Raw genomic sequence first — 18,681 nt, forward strand, 5'->3', positions numbered from 1 at the left:
TTTGGGTTAAAAATGTCTTTTCAAGAAGTTTATGATACAAAAGTGTCAAGAAAATGTTTTTAAGGACTACAAATGAAATTCTTTTATATAAAGGACTAAAAGTGTTATTTTTATAAAAGAAAGGTAGCGAAAAGGGTCAAAGTAATACTTCTAAGCAAATTAATTCATTAAGACAAAATACAAGATATCTGGCTAGCGACAAAACGAAAAACAAATACACCTTCAATACCAAATATCGTTATAAATGAATTGATTCGGTCTCGAATCAATACAAAACAACAAACGTTAAATCAAAACACTTTAATAGATACATGATGACTACAATGAGTAAATCTACAAACTTTGGGCTTATGAGTTTCAAATTATGCTTGTTGGGCCTTGCAAGCCCATCAACATGATCTTTGGGCCCAAAGGATAACGCTTATATGTTATTGGGCCTCCAATGACCCACTATTTTATAAAAGGACTTTCAATAGCTTTGTGTGCTAGTAGGCCAAAGTGTCCCGCTAGAAAAGTTAGTAAGGTCACAGTAATCAAATGCGAGTTGGACCATCGTGTCTTTCGCATCCACGACAGCCTAAGGAACTTACGATAGTAGTGGGACATAATACTCCCTTTCTCTTCATTTGTTAAGGCTTACAAGAAATCAAAGTAGACAAAAATTAGGACTATATACAATATAGATTAATTCAACATTCATTCGTTAAGACAATACAAAAATCAGTAATCACGAATACATTTCAGCAGCGGGAAACGTTGGGTTTTCCGGGGAATTTAATACTACTCGTTCTAAATTTTATAACAATATTACAAAATACCCTTCGTAGATATATATATATATATATATATATATATATATATATATATATATATATATATATATATATATATATATATATGTTTTTAAAATCATTCATGCATCAACTTATGGATCTTCACACTTTGATAAACAAAAGTCTTTTCAGAAAAAATCGAATTTTCTGGGTTTTACAAAATACACAAATTATTTTACCACAATTTTGCTTATGAACTCACCAACATTTCATATGTTGACGTTTTTCCAAAATAACTTGTATTCTCAGGTAACAGGTAAGCGGAAGAGTAGTATGAAGTAACGTTAGATGCTATGCTGTTAAAAACACTCAAACTAATTATGTTATGAATGTGTAATCTTAAAACAATGTACTTGATGTAAACAATTCCAGTTGTAATATATTGATGCATGGTGACGTTTATGTTATGATTCATGTATATTCATTGTGATGGTATTCAATTAAAGTCACGTGAGCCCTCGGACGTTTCCGCCGTCTGGTTCGGGGGTGTGACAAATGATACTAGGTTTTGTCGAAGGAAAATAGAATTGTTAGAAGCAAAGCGATGCCCGTGTTTGGAATCATCACTTTAACAAGTGAGTGCATAGTTACTTTCATATTACACATAGATACTAGTATGTAGAATACTCATAGACTACGACAATACCCTAATTCTAAGCCTCCATGACCTCATATCTTGGTTATGTCATGAGTATGAGCTATTAAGGTCCTATCTTATGTTATATTCTCACTTCTATCTGGATAAAATGAAGAAATTAATGAAGCATAAGGCCATACCTCATAATTGTTGACAAGAAGCCTTCTTAAATTACCATAATCTGTCTTAGTCTACCATAGTGTTATGTGGTCCATATTATGATTTTTCTGTGTATATGTTGTTTTTCATAGTCTTATTTTCAGGTTAGCATTTTTGCATATGTTAGAGGTTATGTTTGTAATGTATTCGTTCTTTCCATGACGGAGGCACTGCTATTAACATCTTACCTATCTCAACCCATTCTAAATGGGATTTTTGGGGGTTTGTTGTTGTTTTTGTTGTTAATGTCTCACTCTACCATATTGGTCGAGGAAGTTATTCACAAGTTCAACCATATTAAAATTGTAACCTCCCAAAAATACTAAGTAAAAGAAATTATTTTTAAGTCAACCAAAACCATCAATCATTCATTTCAAAACCCATCAAAGTATGACAATGTAGAAAATAGTTACTAGAGTACAAATCATAACACAAAGTGCGGAAAGCTGATGGATGCGATACAATCAAGTCGAACTCTTCCCCTTGGAACCAGAAGCACCTGAAACGTTTAAACATAAAACAACAAGCACAAATCTCAATGAGTTCCCTAGATACCACATACCATACATACATCAGACCCCACCCGACATCCATCGGTCCCCGACCGGTACTGATCGGGCCCCACTCGATTAACAGACCTGTCCGTAACATGTAATAGGCCCCACCCAACACATATATTAGATACCGCCCAATCATACATACAAATACATGAAAGAGTCACAAATACAACTATCACTCTATAAACGTAATCCAATGGGTCGGCATTGGTGCCTTAGAACCGCAAGTACTATGAAAAGACTCACCTCGATCGATAACAAATAACTCTCACACCCGAGTTGCTGGTCCAAGAACCTCTTCACACTACACATATCAAAACCAAACCTAATTAAGAATTAGGGTAATAATCATAATCAAAGGTCCATTACATACTTTCTCTATCTAGGGTAAATGACCATTTTACCCTTCCAAGGCTAGACCCCACCCAACTTGACTTAATGCTAAAAATGACCAATATCACCCTTTTGATCGTACGCCTTGTGTACTCTAGCTCTACGTTATGTGTAGAGCCTTCCCACAAAAAAATGGGGCAAGGTCACGCTACGCGTTGCGTACTCCAAGGTTACGCCCTGCGTAACCCAAATGTTGCCAAAATCCATTTTTAAGTCCTTAATACCTTAACACCAAGCGTCCGACTCTTAGATCCGAACCTAATAGACGTCTAAAAAGATAAAGTTTTAGGCTTTATGCCTTTGCATGGATTAATAGATCCCAAAACCAAACCCTAGTTCCATAAATTCCTTTAATGTCCTCAAACCCTTGCATAAGTGAAAAGCAACCATCAAGATCCCATTTTTATGACATACAATCCTCGGAATTGACAAGATATGACAACCTTAAGCTCTAGAGTAGCTTTTACTCACAAAAACCAAAACCATCGGACCAAAAACATGCAAAACTCTATACTATCCTAGATCCAAGCCATAGAACCATAAAGGTGAGAACTTTATACCTCCAGAAGTTGGAAAAAGAGACGAAAGCTCTGGATCTTCAAGCTCCAAGCTCTCCAATTCTTTTCCAATGAATTCCTTCTTCACAAGAACACACAAAAAACCACACCAAGTCCTTAAAATCTCAAAAATGGGGCTAGGGTTTCAATTTGTAGGCTTAAGAGGATGGAAAATGATGATAAGAAAGACCTCAAGGGGTTAGAGTCCTTAAATAGGGCTCAAAACCCCGAAATTAAGGTTTTTTCTCAGCTCAGTCACACCTTGCGTAACTTATTAAAAACACCCCCTTAGAAGCCAATACGCCCAACTTACCTAGAGTACCAAACTCCAAAATCTTGCTCAACTTCAAACAATCATAACTTCTTTGTTTAACATCCTAAAAATCAAGGCAAATTTTTTCATTTTTAAAACCATTCCAAAAACCCATAAGTTTACAAAACAAGTTCTCAAAAGTCACTATCATGAATTAGAGTATCCCAAAATCATAAAAGCACATAAAATCCAAGATGATGTGCACGATTAAGCCTTCGCCTTTCCCCTGTCCTACCATAAAATCAAACTGCAAGCCAAAGCTTAGTGAGTTCCCTAACAAAACATATACAATCATGCAGGTTGGGTCCATATGGTCATCAGACTGGATTACCCCCCAGGTCCAGAGTCATCGGACTAGATTAACGTTAGCCCATAGTCATCAGACTATAATGCCCCGGTCTGTTGTCTTACGTATATAGCAGTAAAGTCTCAATCCAAACTGCATTATGTCGACATATGCAACAGATAAATCATATAACAACAACAAATAATCATACATATCTAATATATCACTACATCATAACAACATCCTATATACTAGGATACGTAATCTAGTGGTCCGACATTAGTGCTTTCGAACCACAAATAAATTGAGGAAAACTCACCTCACAGTCTGAAAAATAGTTGAACAGATCACTGCTCCAAATACTATCTCTATAGGTCACCTATACAATAAATAGGAACCCAATCTCAATCTACTATTCAAATTACCCAAAATGACCTATGGTCAAACTTGGTAAAAGTTAATGGTCAAAAGTCAACCTCCAGCTGGTCGCCACGCCGTGGCCGCTAATCGACAAAACAGACGAGCCTTAGCCCAGTCGTCACGTCGTGGCGACCTAAGGCCACGTTGTGGGCACTAGGCTCCTAACAGCTTAATGGGTTAAGCTGTTTTCTTCGATTCTAAGGTCTCCAAAGCTCAGATCTAGTCCATTCTATGGTCTAAGTGGATGAAGTTTCCAACTTTATCCCATTATACTCTCCAAGAGATATAGATCTCACTCCTAGGTCCAAAAAAGGGGCAAAAACAACTTGGTTAATCCAATAAGCACTTAATCTTGAAGACATATAGTCCAACACTTCCAGAAAGGTTTCTAGCATCATAAATAACATAAGAATACATGATTTGCAAACATGCATGTCCAATGCATGTCTTGAAATCCAATTAGGTCAAAATGAGGGTTTATGGCCAAAAATCCATGTATGACACTAAAACTCATTACTAATCCAGATCCAAAGCACCAAATACCCTAGATGGCTTGGAGATTCATAAAGTTGCAAACTTTATAAGATCTCACCACTCCAACAAACAAGAACATGAAGATTTAGGGACAAAACTCAAGATCTAACAACCTAACATGATAAAAATCGAGTCTTGAACACTTACAAAGGTCCAGAAGAGTGCTATAACAAAAGATGGGGACTTGCTTACTGAATCTTAGCTCACTTCTTCTTCTTTCTTCCTTCAATGGCTTCAAAGAACACCGAAAAGGGTTTAAATAAAGGAGGAAGGGGATTAGGGTTTCTCAGATCTCAAGGAGGCTGAGGATGAGCAAGCCCTAGCCTCCTTATTCCTTTAAATAAGGAGTTGATATCATTGCTTATATCTACACCAAAACATGTGTAGTATGAAGCAATATATTGCATAGATCCCTCAATGCGCTGCTATTTCCTTCCACTAGAAACTAACACTCGAAAAAAATCCCGTATACATACTCATTCCGAAACATATAAAAAAACTATCAAACAAACAAATATGCAATATATTGCATATATGGAACAAAAACACACAAATACCCTAAATTTACCTCTCTGGAACAGCCCTCCGGATGTACGGGCATTCCGGAGTAAATTTTGGAATAAACAATTCAGTCCGGAACATACAACGTGTCAGATTCCGGACCCAATTTCTACCAACCACCACCACCAACTCCAGACAAAAATAGATACTTTGGAATATCCTATTCCGGAATATTTTGAACGAGCAATGTCAGGAGTGACCTTACATACTCCGAAGTGACATACTCCAAAATATGATATTCCGAAGAAAGAAGGCCATTTCAAAAAAAAAAAAAAAATTATATAAGGGTTAGATTACCCCATTTCCTATTATTTTCCTAAGCTGTACGAGAGTTAAGCAAAAGAAAATATTTACAAAAAGATAAATGCAGAGAAAGATGCGGAGAACACACCAAGCGCACAATAACAAAAACAATCTAACCTCTTCGAACGAGTCATTAATTTCCTCAATACTTCTTGTGCTGTTGGAAACCTCCTCCCACAATTCCTGTTTCCTCGAACATCAACAACACCGCTACACTGAGCAACATCAAACTCACATTCAGGAGGTATACTATCATCAATCAACAACTTGCTTTACGATTTGATGGATTCTCGTTAGTTTCTTTTCAGATTTCGATTATATGCTCTTCGTTTTAATCGATGTATCAATTGTACCGATGCAAACACCTACCTTTTTCTTATAATGTTTAATGTTCATTAATGAAATTTCTTTTAGTTATAAGGATTATCATCTCTTGATTATCTATAATGTCGTTTGATTGATTATTTGATAGACTTCGTCGTGCTGTTGATTCTGATTAGTTTATCTTGAGATTTCGATTGTCTTCTTCGTTTCTCTTGAGCACCGCTTGATTATCTGTGATGACATTTGATTGATCGTTTCTAGTAGTGATGCGTGCGATTAGTTTTGAGTTCATCAGAGTATCAATTCATATTTCGATTCAAATGATAGTTTCTTTTGAAATTTTGATCGTGTTTTTTATTTAAATTGGTATATGAACTGCGCCAATACCATCGCTAAAGTTTTGATGATGTTTAATGCTCGTTTTTTAAATGTTTACTTCGGATTAGTGGCGTTTGATTGTTCTCAAGACTTGATACTGATGCTTGCGTTTTGTTTTGAGTTCAGATTATCAACAACATTTGTTCCTTTTGTTAGTGTGTGTTTGTTGATCAGATTTTATAGATTTAAAAATATTTTTACCTAATCACGATCAAGAAATCACTGCATATTTTGTTTTTGTTAAAAAGTGGATTATTTTCATTCTATAATGACACTTAATGATTTGTTCAACCATTACTATTGGCCATAAGGATTAGACATTAGGTGAAGTGATGATGTTCTTTGATAAAATATGTATGTTTAATGTTTTTACTTTTGACTAATCATATAATAATCTGATTTATCTTTCAAATTTGTCATGAGCAGATTAAAAGGACTTCAATTTGGGACAAAAGAGTGAAAGACAAATCTTCCATCATGAAATATAAGAAAGGAAGTATGGTGGAGGTGTTGACCAAAGAGAACTTTTGTCACCATTCTTGGCGTTGTGCTAAGATACTTTCCAAAAATAGCCACAATTATACTGTCACTTATGATATCTACCCTGGTTTTACCAACAAAGAAGACATAGAACAAATATCCATGAAATCAATTCGACCTTATCCACCTTTATTAGAACTCCCAGAATCTTGTGTTCCTGGTTATGTAGTTGAAGTCTTTCACAATCTTTCATGGAAGATGGCAATTGTTTTGAAGGCTTTTAATTGGGATCAGTTTGTAGTCAGATTAGTTGGATCTTCTCATGAACTCAAAGTAACCAAATCAGAACTCCGTGTGCCACAATCTTTTCAAAATGGTGAATGGATTGTTATTGACAAGTTTAAGACATTAATAAACTTGAATTCTTATAAAGATAAGGTTTTGACTTACAAAGAAGATGTTGTGAGTAATGATAGTGTCATGAGTTCTAGTGATAGTTGTAGCATTAATAGCTATAATGGATCTGATTGTTTTGAAGATATTGAAAGGCGTGATAGTGATGCAGAGTCTGTTTGTGAAATGGAAGATGATGATGATGATGATGATGATGGGTGTGTGTCATTGGAGGATGAAATCCATAGACTTGAGTTGAATGCATATCGATGCACAATGGAGGCATTACATGCATCGGGACCTTTAACATGGGAAAAAGAAACAATGGTAACAAATCTTCGTATGTTGCTTCATATATCAAATGATGAGCATTTGATTCAGATTAAAAACTTAATTTCTTCAGCTAGTAGTAATACTTGTAATAGATGACAACCAACCTGACTCTTTTCTTGGTAAAACTCAATTTTCCTTCACATAATTGTAAAAAGCATTTGTACATTTTTGCTTCTATTGTTATATAAGAAAACTACTGGTGTTCAATAAATTTGGGTAGTTATATGATGGTTGTGTGCATGTTATATGTCATGATAAATGGTTATTTTGTGGGATATTATTGATGTTTAGCCTTGATTTTCCAGGGCCAAAGTACTGGCTTGAACATCTTTTCTAGTGAAAGCAGGATCATATGACATATGCAGAATTATATCTGAGAATACATGTAAGTCTCAAATTATAGATTTTCTTAAAAATACAGGAGCAAGATCTCGCACGATGCTCAGGTATGGAAAAGCTTTTACTTTAGATTCTTTACCTTGTTTTTTTTCGTAAATTTTTCTTATTGGTAAATTAATATATTTTGGTTTCTTTTCGTTCCCAAAGATCATGTTTGTTACGTTGGACAAGGCAAAGACAAAACAGATTGTACTACGTTACTAGATTGATGTTAGTATTTCATATTTAACCCAAAAAGGTGGGATAGGCTTTGCCCTAGATCTCTCGTATTTGCAAAAGATGTGAATGTCTTCAACATGCTCATCATCTAACATATCCACAAACGTAGCCATAACGATGATTGGAATTGATGCATTTTCAATTTTGAATATTAAATGAAACCTTGCAAATCTTTGTGGTAGATAAGGGGCTAGGGGTGGATCCAAAGGGTGTCTAAGGCATGTAGTTCACACCTAAAAAAAATAGTATTTTGGTTTTTGTAGTGTAAAATAAAGAGTGAAATGCATTGGTAACGTATATCTTGATTTTGTTTTGAAATAATAATAGTGCATACCTAGGTTAACACTTTACATATTTGACGATATAGGTTATTGATTGAGGTTAAAAAAACGTTTGAGAAAAAGATGATGTAGTCAGAAAAAATGGAGGGAAAAAATAAAAAGGACGTATTTGTAAGGGCAAATTAATCATTCAGTCTCTCGGACATGTGTCAAAACACATGTTTAGTCCATATTTTCAAAAGTTAACTCGGACCGTTTCCATGTTTGTTTTTTCTTGAACGCTTAGTCTCTATTGACTACCAGCTCCTCCTCCAACCAAACCATAATCTAAAAACCATTCAAAAACGCATGTTTAGTCCATATTTTCAAAAGTTAACTCGGTCCGTTCATGTGTTTGTTTTTTCTTGAACGCTTAGTCTCTATTGACATGAAATAATTATTTCACCCTTAATAATTTCTTTTTTGGTTTTCATTTATTTCTTTATCAGTTTTAAACTAAAAAAAACAAATATCCCCACCCCTCCCCTTCCATTTCCCCATCTCAAGATTTTCCATAGATTACCCACCATCACCTATCACTGTCAGCACCTCCGGCTGCACCACCATCAACGTCAACACCTTCGACCCCACCACCTATCACTACTAGCTCCTCCAACCAAACCATAATCTAAAAACCACTTACATGCCTTTGCCTTCGACTTCTTTTCCGATTTTAAACCCTAAGCGGAAATCAATATGAACATATGCGAAAAAGGAGATCGATCTGAACATATGTCGATGGCCTCTTCCTTGATCTGAACCTTGCACATACCTTCTGCCTCGATCTGAACATATGTTGACAATTTCTCCGGCGATCTTAAAACCCTAGCCGACCAGCACACATGTGAAGAAGGAGATTGACGGCTTTAGGCGTCACTGCAAGTGCAAATCATTGTGTCACTGCAAGTGCAAATCATCGGTGGCGATTCGAAATCCTAGGCAGTGATTTGAAACCCTAAGCGACGACGATGATGGTGTTCGTGACAGCTAGATCTGGCATATGTTCTAGGTTGAGGGTGGTCGATCAGACAAAAGTTGTGCTTGATTGTTGGTTGTTGAAAGTGCTACAATACGTGTGTGTGTGTGTGTGTATGGAGGCTATTGGTTTCCGGCAAGGTGGAGGAGATCTTAGATTTGAGGCGAGGGAATATCAAAGAGAAGAAGGGTATCTGATTGGAGAATGAGGAGGAGGAGAGTGAGGTTTCGATTCTAAATAATGAAAATGGTGGTGAATGGTGCTCCGACGATGGTGGTCGGCAGTTCTCCAGCGATGGTGGTGGTCGGTGGTTTCGTGGTGGAAAAGCAGTGGTGGTGTTAGTGATTTTTTTTGTAGGGTGAGGTTTTGTTGTTCATAATGAGAGAACCGATGAATAAGGGGATCAACCATTTTTTCTAAATATAATTACTAATAATAACTAAATAGAAAATAATTGGAAAATAAATAAACAAGGGCATTATCGTTATTTCAGATCTGATATGGACTAAATTTATAATAAAACCGTATATCAGGTATGAAGCGTACAATTTTTAAACAAACGATAAACGGTTCGAGTTAATTTTTACGTGCAAGTTTTAAACAAACGAGAGACTATCCGAATTAATTTTTAAAAATAATGATTGAACGTGTGTTTTGGCACATGTATAAGGGACAATTCATGCAATTTACCATATTTGTAACGAGTGTCTAATTACTATTATTTCAACTTTCTCTATTATGTGATTAAGTCGTGTCACCATTAAGTTTATTCAGGAAAAGAAACAATACATTGGTTCGTACTTTGAAGGGGCTGATAAAAAAATTAAAAATCGAACTCTTCAAATTTGAAAAAAAAAGACTTAAGAGTTAAGATTGTTTGTTTTTTTTTTTACATATTTTCTTGTGCAAACATAGTTTTAAGTGTGTATGTATATGTGTTGGAGAGAGAAGTAATATCTAATTCATCACTTTCAGTTATCTAAATCCAAAGAATCTAATATATTATTCGTATTGTTGTAGCACTATTTTTTTTTTATTAAAAAAATATGTTTTTAGCTTTTCAATCAAAATAAAAAAAGAAAAGATATGAATAAATGGAAAGATGAGAGAAAGAAAGAAAAAGAATATTGATGATATATAATTCTAATATGTAAGGTCTACAAGTCATCTCACAAAAAAAGTTGTGTAATAAAGCATTAATACGAATTAAAAAGATAAGGGCTATGATTAAATGGTATAATTATGCATCATTTACTCACAATCTTCCAATGTTCCACTTCGCAGATGGTTTCGATAACTTGTTTACTTAGTATATTAGAAATGGTGGCATTTTCACAAGATCTCTAGGAAGAATATACATAAACGAGAGTTTGAACTTCATCAATTATGTGGACATCAGGGAGTTTCAGTTTACGAGTTAAATACCCTGTTGATCAATGCAACACCGTGAATCAGGGTTAAACGTTTGAGTGTTCAATTTTTAATATATATTCTATTGGAAAAATCTGATTATTTGCATCTCTACCTACTATTACCAATAATTCACCATTTACCTCACAACCTCTCTTACATACATCACTCAATGCTTTGAAACATACATAAAGCCTTTTAAAATAATTGTAGTCAGCTGAGGTTTACTATTACACCACCTTTACATATTCAATTTGGGTTTGATCTTAGCAGCTCATGTGCATAGTTCGAAGACCTTGCATAACGGTAACCTAGATTACCTTCTTTGGCCTATTTTTTTGGACCTACAACATTAACTTACTAACACCACATGGTTGAATTTTTGCTTCATATCACCAACCACTCTCCATTAGTTTATCTAGAGGCTTGTTTGCAATTTCAGTCATATAATGTTTTCTAATCCATTCAAGTGAAATAATTTTTCCATATTTAAACTTTATTGAACATGCATATGTATCTATCATACTTTTGATTTGGAATGATCTCTCTTTGTACATCCAAGACGCATACAGTCTAGCGTATATTTTCTTCAATCCTATTTCCAAATCATGCTACCATTCTTGTATTGTCACACTTTGCAAAGTAAATTCCTTAGCCATTTGTGTCTATATAGTTTGTGGCACAGAATTTGAGTTAAAGAAGGAGGCTTAAGCATGTCACCAACCATTGGTTTCATCTTATTCCATCCGATTGTTGGATCATCAATCCTATATTTGGAAATGATTTCCTCCTCATTCTCATCTTCATTTTGCCAATCATTAGCATGGTAAACTCGAACACTAAAGTCATCATCCGTATAAGCATTACATAGATTTTCACCATTCAATATAATATTCATAAAGGTGTCCTTACACTTATTAAGTAACGTAATGAACTCCTCATTTGGTTCATGATCCATGTAAATTCCATGAAGCTCTAATCAATTTCCAACTTCGTTCTACCCAGAAAAAGGATCATATAAACCATCAAATTTGTTGTTGAGTTCTTCGTCTATGATGTAATTTTTAACTCCTACACAACATTACACCACCAATCAAATATCTTCAACAAACACCATAATGTAAGGAAAAAAACAAAAATTAGATAACAAAATAACATTTATATGTACACAATTTCTTCAGCATAACACCTTCAATTACCTAATTTTTTTCTCTCACTCTTAAAACTATACTACCAGTGTAACCCTTTGTTTCCTCTTAAACTCTACTTTACATGATGATTACTTGAAAAAAACCAAGGTTTCCAATTCTACTAAGTACGTAAATTTGATGTAAAGCTGATGTTAAGACGTAACACAGCTAAGCAGTGATACATGGAGATTTAATGGACATATTGGATGTCACATCGGTTAGGTCACCGACTGTGAATGGTGAAACATGATAGATGGCATATATGCAAAAAAAAAAAAGTTGAAAAGATTCGGTTATAATGCACCTAAAAGTGATGTTGGGTAATGTTGAGTTTTATTCAAAATCGTTTTCCCAAAAACGCTAAAAGCATCAATGAAAGCTTTAAAAATGTGAATAAACTTAAAACTATTTTTAACACACCAATGATTATTTTCCAAATCATTGAAGTATTAACACGACCATAGAAGAAAAAAATGTTACAACATTTCAAGACTTTGATTCCTCCTGAGAGGTTGGAAGTTGATGAAGATGAACAAAAAGACTCAAATGAGAGCTTCTTTAGAAGTATACACCAAGCAAGAGTAAACTATTTCAAGATTATAGTATACACTTGTATCAAGTTGTTCTTAATTCATTAAGACTTATACCAAATAAGCCTTAAGGAGAAGCAACTTATGAACCTTTAAATCAAGCGCCAAATTTCAAGAGAGAAAAGAGTGAAATAAGCTTCATATTCTTGGAATTAGCATCCAATAAAGAGAGCAAAAGAGAGCAAAAGAAAAACCTTTTCGTACTAGCAATGCACTCCTTTTATACATACTAATATGTACCAAAGTTAAGCAAGCATCAAAGGAAAGTATGGTAGTGTAAGATGCAAGGCAACACTTAAACTCTTTCCCTCTCATGCACCTTACGGTTTTGATGCACAAAGTCAAGCATTTGGAGTGTGCTTCACTCTAACTCATAACTAGTAGTTACATGCCTAACTAAGTGGTTACTCAAATTTCCCACTTATTTGTAGATGATATTTATATTCATACCATATGATATTTACTAATTTTTATTATCTTTATTATTATTTCCTAGAAACAATATTTCATAATATGTTAGTAAAATATCATTTTCATAGAATAATAATTGTCGAATTAAATAAAAGTCTTAATATTTATTAATAATCATATTACTCTAATAATAATCAATTAGTAGTAAGTTGCTATAAGGTGTGACCATATACGATCATATGTCATTATCAAATATCAATTTATAATGACTCCTGAACATAAAAATCTTTCAAGTAAAAATGTGTTTATCACTTCATTTTAAATAATTATTTTTATTATAGTAAAAAAACTTGGATCCCACTAACCTCTTTATCCCCTCAAATACATTGACCCTATATCCCTTTATACCTTCCACTTAAATTGGTATTCCACCGTCCTCCTCCCCTTCTGCTGCTGTAACATCCCAAAAATCCGTACTAAATTTTTTTCTTTAAATCATTACTAAAACCATTTTTATAAAAAACATATCATAAAGCATAACATAATTCAGAGTATTAATTCCAAAACATAATTTCATTATCAGAGTAAAACATCCCAGGCTGACTAATCAATGGTGTGTGCCATGCGATCACCCCGAGCTCTTCCCTCCGCTACCGGAAGTACCTGAAAACAAAACTGAAAACCGTAAGCACGAAGCTTAGTAAGTTCCCCCAACCTACCACATACCCTGCATAAACACATACTACACATATTGGGCCACGCCCACTATTCTGGGCCTCGCCCACTACAACGGCCCCGCCTGGCTTCGAGCCCCGCTCGGATACATATCTGTTTCTCTTAGGCCCCGTCTGTCTCTGGGCCCCGCCCGCTAACCACATAATACAATTAGCATATAACACATAACTGAACATACCCTACTGTAATCCTGTCCTTAGGCCTCGCCCCTATCTTGTCACTAGTGAGTCATGGAATCCCGTCCAAGCTCCTACTGTAAGTGAGATACGGACCCATGCCCACACTCACTCCATACCTATCTCAGGCATCGCCCATGCTCTGCTACTAATGAGATATGGAACACCGTCCATACTCTGCTATTGGTGAGATACGGGACCTTGCCCACACTCACCTTGCTACCAGGCACATATATGCATCACACAGACAACAAGTATACTCTATCATGCAAACCATTCCTTGGGCACCCGCCCGACATCGGACCTTGGTCCTACATATCATAATAGCAAACAGTGCCTAGGGCTAACCCCCGGGTCTTCCTACTCATAACTACATGGGCCGGCATTGTGGCCTTAGACCCATTCACACAAAAGGGAAACTCACCTACACTGTGGAACTCTTGCTGATAACCCTATGACTGCTGACTGAAAATTCTCTAAACCGCTGCTCCACTAGCTCCTCGACCTACCAATATCAATATACATAACACTTAGATCCAAACAGAACTCTTAGAATCCGTTTAAGTCCACTCTTGCCAAAGTCAAATTCATGGTCAAAGTCAACCCTCTTGATTGACTCTACTCGCCGAGTCACCCCAAGACTCGTTGAGTCCATGAATTCTGAAACTCCCATAAAACGACTCAACTCGTCGAGTCACCCCAAGACTCGTCGAGTTCAACGATCTCTGAGTCTCATCCTGCCCAACTCATTGAGTCACCACTCAACTCACCGATCTAAGTCTTAACCAGAAAAGGTTGAGGTTCTACGATCCAACTCGTCGAGTCCAAGAACAGAATCGCCGAGTCCATGGCAATATTCAACAGACTCGCCGAGTTGTTCTTCCAACTCGTCGAGTTCTTGCCTATCTTCATCCAACTCGCCGAGTCCACCCATGTGACTCGCCGAGTAGCTTCAGTTCTTAATCCATACAGTGGCTTTTCGAGCCATGCAGGGGCTCCATCTTGTAGATCCACCCTTCCAAAGTATATTCCTCACGTAAAGTTGCAAACTTTATGTGAAACTAAGGGGCTATAGGCTTAGAACACTCTTGAGCTAGGGTTAGTGACAAAGGGGCTTCACCAACAACTTATTGGCATAAACTTTATGGCTTTCTGGATCCTTAATTGCCTAGATCTGAGGTAGTAACCTCAGATCTACTCCAAACTCGAAATAAACCTTCTCCATACTCAAAATGCCAAAATCTCAATCATAAGATAGATCTTAATGCAATAAGGTTAGCTTATTACCTCAAAGGATCTGAAAAGTCACACCAACTCTGTATCCAAGGCTTCCTCTTGCACCACTATGAACCTCCTTCTCTTCCAAGCTTCAAATCACTTCACCAAGGCTAGATCTTTCTCAAAATGGATATGGTGGCTAGGGTTCGGTATTCTGGGTGAGAGAGACTGTATAGGAACCCTAGGGAAGAGAATGAGACGTTTAAATAGGGCACCAAGTCCCAAACTTAGGGTTTTCCCAATCCAGACCGGACTCGCCGAGTCCACTCTCCGACTCGTCGAGTCGGTCACTTACTCTTCAACCCGGATCCCGCTCGGACTCGTCGAGTACACCTATGGACTCGACGAGTTGACCCCTTCACTTAGGGTTTTCCTTTCTTTTCTTAGTCTTTCTGATTCTAGGTGTTACAGCTACCGAAGCTTTCGACAACATCATTGATCTTGCTGGCATGTGAAAGATTTGTTAGTTGCCTCATTCGACCGCCACCTCATCTCTTTCAGTTACGTACACCACTAACATCATCGTTGCCATCAACCGGTATGTGAAAGATTCGTCGGTTGGATCAATTGGAGCTAACACCACCGCAACCGTCAAACTTCTTCTCTATCACTAATCTATGTTATGAATCACTAGAACCTCGCCTTGAACCACATCCTTCCATTTGGACTATTGACTTCTACAAAAAAAAAAATATGGTCTCCCTATGATTTGGTTTAGACCACCCTATGTAACATTCATAAAATTTCACAAAAATTTAAACTTTTCTAAACCAACCAAAAATCATAACTGTTTACATAATAGTTTTCAAAACGTGTTTATCATTAGAGTTTTTCCCAAAATCCCAAAACATAACATGAGGAGGTACTTGAAACATAATCCAAAACTGTAAGCCCAAAGCTTAGTGAGTTTCCCCCAAAGTACCAACACAACACAAAACTAGAATAATACAATATGGCCTTCACCTTTCCGCGATCCTCATAGGTACCTAAAACATAATCCAAAACTGTAAGCCCAAAGCTTAGTGAGTTTCCCCCAAAGTACCAACACAACACAAAACTAGAATAATACAATAAACATCATGCATACAAAGCCTTCGGTCTGACTAGAATGCCCACCCGCCTACAGTCTATCTAGTACGCTCACAGAACCTTCAGCATGACTACTACACTACCTCGGGCCTTCAGCCAATCTAGAACGTTCTATGGGCCTTCGGCCTGATTGGGACACCCCACTGACCTTCAGTCTATCCGGGATGCCCTAGTTCTATTGGCCTTCAGCATAGATCAGGAATGCCTCAACCCAACCACACATAACATGTCGACATATACATAACAAATAATTATATAACCAATCAACAGACAAACAGATAGATCTTATAGATCACTAAGCATAACATCATCCTATCTACCAGGATATCAGGATACAGATTTACCAGATCACTACAATACTCAATCATGCAATAATCAACATAACAATCCAAAAGGGTCGGCCTTGGTGCCTTCGACCCAACAAGTGCAGTGAGGAACACTCACCTCACACTAACGAATCGCACAGAAAACCTCCAGCTGCCAGCCCACTAAAACTCCGAACTATCACAGCAAATAAACATCCAATTAACAATTGGATTACCATCCTTGACTAATGACCCAGACCTAGCGTAAATCGCCACTTTACCCTATCCATAATTGGGCCAAGACCTAGGCCCAATTCTTGATCCAAAAGCCCAAAATTATACAAGGCCCATTATTGGACTAATTTTCCAAATTGGGCCCAAACCCGTGTTAGGCCTTATCCTAAGGTCCAACTCTTCTCTTGGCCCAAAACACTCATACTCAGGAAGTCCAATGAGGGCCCAAATCATTCAAGCCCAAAAGGAGGCCCAAAACTCGAAGCCCAAACTCAAAAATACACAGACGACGTATGATGGGCGTACTTCGGAGGTACGTAAGGGGTACGTGAGCCTCGCATTGACCACCATTGGGGTGGCTAACTGAGTACGCGGGGCGTACTCCTCCCTACTTTGGGTGTTCCCTCACAGATCTGAAAGTCCATTAAGTGCTTAATGGCTTAAGCACTTAAGCCTATATTACAGATCCATGGTCCAAATGCACCTTAGAGTCATAAAGTCTCCAACTTTATGACTTTAGACGTCAAAAAGTTCTTAATACAAGGTCTTAATTCATTACGACCCTTCTACCAAATGCACGAGACACTTCTAGCCATTGGGACCTCATTTTTACGATTAAGGACCCTTCCAAGGATCTGAAAGGACAACTCAAAATATCCAGAACATGTCATGCTCAATATAGAGCATTTGGGACCAAAAAGAAGCATAAAAAGAACCCAACAAGAGATCTAATCATAAAGGTATGAACTTTATACCTTTAGATGATGGAGAAGGAAGCCAAATTCCTAGATCCAAGCCTTGCCTCACGTTCCCAAGCTTCTTGATGCACTTCCTTTGTCTCTAAATCACCAAGGATACACTTTAGGGCTCTCACTATCACTCAAGGGGGATAGGGTTTTGCAAGAACAACTCAGGGACTTGGAGGGTGAAAGGATAAGGGCAAATGGTGCATAATGATGTTCAAATACTCCTCAAACCCTAAAATTTAGGGTTTCACCCGGACACTAGTATGCCCAACGTACTCACATTTACGCTCAACATACACCTCCTGCCCCAAAATTTACTAAATTGCCACTAGGGCTTCTTAGGGCTAATTCTAACAAATTCCAAGGACCAAAAAGACATAATAAAAATCAAGTGAATGATTTGAAAATACCTGAAATCCGGGATGTTACACCCTATCAGACACTTTGGTTTATCCGATGGTTTGGTTTCTGTAAAGGGTTTCTTGATCTAGTTTCATAGGTGATTTCCTTCGGTTTTGATTTTCCTGGTTTGCTTCAGATTTGCTATTTTCTTAGGTTTAATTTTCTTAGATTTCCACAATAATTTGCTTCAAATATGGTTCCTAATTTGATTTTCTTATAGTTTGCTTCAAATTTGGTCCCAATCAATTGCGCTTTTCACCACTTCCTTTTCAATCCAATTTGCTGGCAGTCTTTCCGGAAAAGATGAAGGGGGTGATGATGGTTCGTTGGAAGAAGATTGGAAGAAAAGTGGGAGGGTGGGTGGGTTGGGTGGAGGGGACCAAAGACGCAACAAAACCAAACCATAAGGATCATAAGGATCAGGGCCGGTCCATTGATTTTCAATGCCCGGGGCGAGATAATAAAATCATGCCCCCTTATTTGTGCTTTACGATAGACCAAACACAAATATAAATATCTTTTAAAAATAAGAGTGATAGATTTTATAATCAAACAAAATCTGTATTAACACAAACAAAAACCTACAAAAACTATCTTATTAGTAATTGCAAGACCATAGTCGGATATCATACGATAATCAATCACATGTTCTAGTAGTTCCAAATATACATTTCAAAATACTTTGTATATAAAAGAAACAAGAACATAAAATACAAAGGTTTTACGTTAGAATTTGCACA

At 36.7% G+C, this 18,681-nt stretch overlaps 1 protein-coding gene across 3 annotated transcripts; it reads left to right on the top strand.

Moving 5' to 3' along the window:
• The first annotated feature begins 5,583 nt into the window (after positions 1-5,583).
• Positions 5,584-8,431, top strand: LOC111883923 (uncharacterized). 3 transcript variants are annotated; one of them, XR_002847537.3, is made up of 4 exons: positions 5,585-5,797; positions 6,682-7,455; positions 7,767-7,907; positions 8,008-8,431. XR_002847537.3 is itself a non-coding variant. In XM_023880254.3 (3 exons), the coding sequence occupies exons 1-3, from the start codon at positions 5,615-5,617 to the stop codon at positions 7,815-7,817; spliced, it is 1,008 nt and encodes a 335-aa protein (XP_023736022.1). In that variant the 5' UTR covers positions 5,585-5,614; the 3' UTR covers positions 7,818-8,431. The 3 variants fall into 3 exon arrangements, 2 of the variants coding, with proteins under 2 accessions (XP_023736021.1, XP_023736022.1); XM_023880254.3 differs by having other exon boundaries at positions 7,767-8,431; XM_023880253.3 differs by lacking the exons at positions 7,767-7,907; positions 8,008-8,431 and having other exon boundaries at positions 5,584-5,797; positions 6,682-7,672.
• Positions 8,432-18,681: the final 10,250 nt, after the last annotated feature.

The sequence above is a fragment of the Lactuca sativa genome, chromosome 7 (assembly GCF_002870075.4).
Source record: "Lactuca sativa cultivar Salinas chromosome 7, Lsat_Salinas_v11, whole genome shotgun sequence".
Classification (NCBI taxonomy): Eukaryota; Viridiplantae; Streptophyta; class Magnoliopsida; order Asterales; family Asteraceae; genus Lactuca; species Lactuca sativa.

Coding starts and splice junctions, on each gene's coding strand:
- LOC111883923 (XM_023880253.3), top strand. CDS start 5,615: ATGCAGAGAAAGATGCGGAGAACACACCAAGCGCACAATAACAAAAAC. Junction 5,798..6,681: donor ATCAAACTCACATTCAGGAG/GTATACTATCAT, acceptor TGTCATGAGCAG/ATTAAAAGGACTTCAATTTG.